This window comes from Narcine bancroftii, chromosome 1, assembly GCF_036971445.1.
Source record: "Narcine bancroftii isolate sNarBan1 chromosome 1, sNarBan1.hap1, whole genome shotgun sequence".
Lineage (NCBI taxonomy): Eukaryota > Metazoa > Chordata > Chondrichthyes > Torpediniformes > Narcinidae > Narcine > Narcine bancroftii.
This window is the reverse complement of record NC_091469.1, coordinates 2,376,477-2,382,476: the sequence shown is the minus strand read 5'-3', so window position 1 is coordinate 2,382,476 and position 6,000 is coordinate 2,376,477. Positions and strand designations below refer to the sequence as shown.

The window sequence follows — 6,000 nt, the reverse complement described above, 5'->3', positions numbered from 1 at the left end:
CAGATATAATTCACACTCCCCCTCTCACCCCATTATGAGAAAACAATTGTAGCAAGCAAGCTAACAGTGAATGAACGAAATCAGCAATAGGTGGGCATGTTAGAACTCGTGAACTTTATTATGGGCATTCAAAGCTCCCACCCCCATGTGCCAGAAACTGTGTCATCATGACATAAACATGCAGCCTGCATACATGCGGGCCTCAAGCTTCTGCTGGAAAAGAAAGACTACATGGCATCATCTTTGATGTAGCTGCTCTGCTGACACGCATATAACACATGAAGTTGTTTCGCCTGTCCATCAATTATGTGCATCGCCACACAATCCCCCTCCCCCCACCCCACCAAGAACAGGCTCTAGTGTCTGCGTTGTGCAAGGTTTGCAGAGTCTTCATTTTAAGGGCCCCCTGCTCTTGGCTGGCTGTAGTGAAACAGGTTGGCTAAAGTCCAGATGTGCTGGTTTCAAACAGTCAATGGTGAAAAGCTCCTCCTTTCACCCAATGTCCAGAGTGGAAGTAGAGCACTTGTTGCGTATTACTTTGTAAGGGCACTTGTAAGGTAGCTGGAGGAGCGAATGATGCATGCCCCTGTGGATGAGCACAAACTCGGAGTGCTTTAAGTCTTTGGGGATGGAGGAGGTGGAGTGTCCATGGTGGGCCCATGGTTTTGGCACAAGGTTACTTAGTTTCTCATGGAGTCACTGCAACAGGTTCCTGGTTGGAATTGACTGGTAGGAATTGCCAGGGGTGCGTCGTACACCATCTCAGCTGATGACGCCTGCAGGTCTTCCTTCGGGGATGTGCAGATCCTCAGAAGGACCCAGGGTAGCTCGTCCACCCAGTTGGGGCTAGTTAACCTGGCCGTGAGGGCCTATTTGAGGTGCCCGTGAAAATATTCAACCAGGCTATTGGATTGGGGGTGGTAGGTTGTGGTGTGGCATAGCTGTGGGCCAAGTAGGTTGGCTAATTTTGACCAAAGGGCGGAAGTGAACTGAGCTCCCTGGTCTGTGGTTGTGTGCTGGGATGCCAAAACGGGATATCCATGTGGACAGCAGGGCTCTGGGGCAGGTGTCAGCTGTGGTTTCAGTGATAGGAACGGCCTCAGGCCATCTGGTGAACAATTGTGAGGAGGTAACGGTAGCCTCGTGAAACTGATAGGGGCCCACAATGTTGACGTGTATATGGGCGAATCTGCGAGTCACCGTTTCGAACTGCTGAGGGGGGCTTTAGTGTGACTGTGGACCTTGGCAGTCTGACAGTGAGTGCACGTCCATGCCCTTTCACTGGCCTGTTTATGCAAGCTGTGCCATACAAAACAAGAGGAAACCATGCAGACTGTGATTCTGATGGAGGGGTGTGAAAGGCTGTGAATTAAATCGAATGCCCTCCTTCTCCACAGAACAGGTTAGGAGTGGGCTGTGGACATGATGCATAGCAATATCCTATCGCTTTGGCTGTAAGTGGTGATCATGGTGCATAAATGGCGAATCTCTTCATCCACCTGTTGGGCTTGTGCAATTGAGACCTTGTGACAATGACTGAAGTGCAGCCTAGAAAGGGCATCTGCCACTACATTGTCTCTCCTTGAGAGGTGTCAGATGGTGGTTGTGAACTCTGAGATGTAGGCAAGGTGGCATTGTTGGCGGGCTGACCAGACTTCGGAAACTTTCGAAAAAGTGCAAGTTAAATGCTTTTATGGTCCGTGAAAACCGTGAATGACCTCCCCTCAAGGAAGTATCAAAAATGCCATATTGCAAGGTAAAGTGCTAGCAACTCCCTGTCAAAAGCCCTGTATTTCGGCTAGCAACTCCCTGTCAAAAGCCCTGTATCTTGGCTCTGCTTATGACAGGGGCCTCCAGTGGCCATCCACGAGCTGCTTGAGTACTCCCCCAATTGTGGTGTTCGAAGTGTCAACAGTTAGGGTACCTGTCCTCGGGTGTACAAGCAATGTGGCGCTGGCTAGGGAATCTTTGGTAAGTTAGAAAGTTGCTGCAGCGTTGTCATCCCATGCCAGATCTTTCTGTGTTGCAGACATCATGGTGAAGAGTGGGCACATGATGCTGGCAGCCTTCGGGATGAAATGGTTGTAAAAATTAAGCATACCCACAAATTTCTGCAGGCCTTTTACATTGGTAGGCCTGGTGAATTGGCAAATGGCTTCTACTTTGCCCGGTCGGGATGTTGCACCACCCTTGGTGATCCTATAGCACAGGAAGTAAATGACTTCCAGTCCCCGAGCTTCTGACAGAAGAGAAAGACCGTCAGGCGCCATCTTTGATGCGACTGCTCCACTGATGTGTGAACACAGAGACATGTCTGTCAATTATATGCATCACCACACAATCCATCCCAGCTGATAAATGACTAAGAGTGTGAATTGGGGAATATGGTGTAGATGACGTGTTTTTCCCCCCCCCACCCATTTTTATTTAACATCAGGGGTTCTCTAGCCTTGCAGAGGATCGTCGATTTCACCGGTATTTGTGATTTTTGTATTCTTATATTTTTGTATTTGTATAATTTAAGGGATGGGGAGAGGAAAGAATGGGGGAAGTGGACTCATGAAAAATGGTTTACAATGTATTGTTTGTTGAATTGGAGTCTTTGAAAATCAAAAATATTTAAAAAAAAGGTATTGATCTATTGCATTACTACGACTCAGCTTCAGTGTTGTGCACACCTTATCTGTGACACTTCCAGCGATGTCCACAATAGCAATGTCCAGGGCTTGGACCATGACACAGAAAAAGAATGTGCTGTGCATTGGTGTTATATACAGTGTTGATCTGTACTTCTAGCCAATAATGACCCCAGGAGGTTTAAATTAGACAATGGGAAGGTTTGTACTGATGAGTCCAATCTTGATTGACAGGTTTCAGACGGGGAGGGATTGTGACCACTCACAATACACACATTCCAGACAGGCAGGGAGGCCACATTTCCTCCACACTGAATAGCTAGCTACTGAGAGATCCAGACTACTGCAGCAGACAGATCCCAGGTGCTTCAGTATCTGACGCTCCAAAGAAAATCATCAAAGTTCGTCCAATTTTGTTTTACAGCAATTTAATTCCAGCAACATCCTACAATAAGTAGTAAGAGTGGCAGTAGGCAATCCAGCCTATCGAGCCTGCTCTGTCATTCAATAAGATCATGGCTGATCTGATCATTGACCCAACTCTACCTACCTGCCTTTTCCCCCATTTCCCTTAATTCCATTTTTTTTTAAATGTAAAAATCTATCTAACAGAACCTTAAATCTGTTTAATGAAGTAGTCTCAACTGCTTCCCTGGGCAGAGAATTCCACCGATTCACTACTCTCTTGGAAAATAGTTTTTCCTCATCTTCATCTTAAATCGACTCCCCTGCTTCTTGAGGCGGCGACCCCTAGTTCTGGTTTTGCCTACCAGTGAAAACAATTTTCCTGATTCTATCTTCCCTTTCATAATTTTATATGTTTCTATAAGGTCGCCTCTCATTCTTCTGAATTCGAGTATAATCCCAGGCCTAAACAATGTCACTGCCAATGAAGATGGCCATGACCTACTGTCGGACTCTGGCTTTACCTTACTCTTAATTTAGTCTATGTGTGGTCTGAGTCCAGCGTGTTCTTTGAATGAAGTGATAGGAGAAGGTATTCGGTTCAACAGTCAATTTATTACACAGCACAAGAATAAAACTTAACAGAGCTCTGGGTCAGTCGTTAGTTCATAGGTCACCTGCACAGTGAGCTATTCCCCAAGACTGACCCCTATTGTCCAGTTGGCTCAGTTTATATAGATCAACCTTATCATACAGAACAAAAGTTGGCTTCCTTTGCTAGATCTTTTTGCATAAGGGTTATCACAAGTCATCTCCTGTTTTGCAGATATCTTGGGTGTAGCACTCCCATCTTAATCCTCCAAGCCAGACTATCCTGTTGATTGGATCAGAAATTAATTCATCCCCAGATATTTCTAATCACCATTCTGTTCCTGTCTTGCCAATTTCTGCTGTTCTCTTTAACACCTCCTCATGCCTTAATCTTCCTCCTAGACTGGTTTTCCATTCCCTTTGTTTCTTGCAGGCCATTCTTTGTTCTGGTCTGGCCTGTGTCTCCTGTGCTACTCACCACCTCCTTCAGTTTGAGCATTCCTCCTAAATCGTTTTATGGCGAGCTCTCCACTGGCCACCGTGACAGAGGTGCACCAAAGAAAAGATACAAGGACTGCCTAAAGAAATCTCTTGGTGCCTGTCACATTGACCACCGCCAGTGGGCTGATATCGCCTCAAACCGTGCATCTTGGCGCCTCACAGTTTGGCGGGCAGCAACCTCCTTTGAAGCAGACCGCAGAGCCCACCTCACTGACAAAAGGCAAGGGAGGAAAAACCCAACACCCAACCCCAACCCCAACCAACCCATTTTCCCCTGCAACCGTGTCTGCCTGTCCCGCATCGGACTTGTCAGCCACAAACGAGCCTGCAGCTGACGTGGACATTTACCCCCTCCATAAATCTTCGTCCGCGAAGCCAAGCCAAAGAAAAAAGAAATTTTGGGAGCAGACAATTTTGCTCAGCCAACTTTGCTCCATGCTGTGATTGCCACTTAATCACATTCCTCTTTTTCCCTGACTCATGCAGTACATATAAATTTATTAATTAATCATTTCTTCCATAATGTTTTAACCCCTAGATTCCAACACTACCAGCTCATTTTCTTGTATTGCCACTTTCAGGGAGTATCAGTTTTGTACCTCAAGATCCCTCTGTATATCAATGTTCTTAAAGGTCTTGCCTTTTACATCTGACTCCCCAAAGAGCAGCATTTCATTGTTTAGCGGAGTGAAATTCCTGCAGCCATTTTCCAGCCCACATCGCCAACTCCAAGGGCTAAATCTTCGACAACGTCCTTCACCATTCGAAAAAAAGCAGGCAAAATGATTTAAACTGACGAATCGACAGCAAACTCCGTTCCCCGGTGGAACGGTAATAAAATGATGAAATTATGGGTCCGGTTCTGGAATAACAATCTCCCTACGAATTCCATTGAGGTGATCGGCTCCAGATGCATCGCCCCACTCGCTGCTGCGCCAGGGCCGCCATCGCCGGACCCATCCTGCAGCGTGGACTCGATTTAAAGAAGAAGACATCTCACATTATCCCAACTACTTTTGATGGAAGGTTTCCTGGTGGCCAGACTTGCAGAAGACGGACACGAACCGCCTCACATCCTTCCACGGCGCGGTTGCTGACGCGAACTTCGCACGACGGAGTACCGCCAGCCGTCACGTGACACGCCGCCGTTCCTCGGACGTCACGTGGATACGGTCGCTATGCACCCACGCTGCGGATGATGTCAGCACTCGGGTTTGGCCTTCCATTTTCCGTCAGCCCCAGGTACTGCGCGCGCTCGGGGCAGCCTCTCGCAAGGCCGGAGCTCGGAAACTCCCAGGCAGTCAGTATCGGCCACGAATAAATAAATAAAAAGCTCAAGGCAGGAGGGCGAAGTGAGTGGAGAAGGAAATGATCAAGCCTCCAAGCCCGGGGGAGTAGTGCGGCTGTTCGGAGCTCACTCCGCGGGGCTGAACTTTGCCACCCCCACTGAGCGAGTGTTGGGTGACCCTTGAAGCTGTCTCCCCTTGACCGGGGAGTCAAGCACCCTTAATTAGTTCTTGGTTACACCCCTCCAACCCGGCCAGGAGGAGAAGTGGCGAACTGGGGTAAATACCAATATCTTGGAGACATGCCCAATTGGAAAGATTCTAACTCTGGTGTCAAACATATATTCTGGAGAACAAGCCTGGCATCTGAGTCCTATCATCTTTAAGATCAGTCATTGTGTATTGTCCACAGTTAAACTAATTATAATTTACAATTTCACTGATGTCTAACTGATGTAGCTTATATTAACATGAAACTTGTTCATGGTCCCCAGGTGCAGGATACACTTAAAGTTCAGTGGACAATACTTATTGTCCGTTTTTTTTTGTTAACACTGACTGAATGTGAGAGACATCTGGAG

General features: G+C 47.2%; 1 protein-coding gene across 7 annotated transcripts in view; it reads left to right on the top strand.

Annotated features, from left to right (window-relative positions):
- The first annotated feature begins 5,275 nt into the window (after window positions 1–5,275).
- Window positions 5,276–6,000, top strand: part of pomt1 (protein-O-mannosyltransferase 1) — a 90,134-nt gene continuing 89,409 nt past the window's right edge. For 4 of the 7 annotated variants that reach the window (XM_069918532.1, XM_069918541.1, XM_069918528.1 and 1 more), the window contains exon 1: window positions 5,277–5,375. In XM_069918532.1, the coding sequence (XP_069774633.1) occupies window positions 5,329–5,375 (47 nt within the window). In that variant the 5' untranslated portion in view covers window positions 5,277–5,328. The other 3 variants (XM_069918518.1, XM_069918511.1, XM_069918515.1) reach the window with 3 other exon arrangements.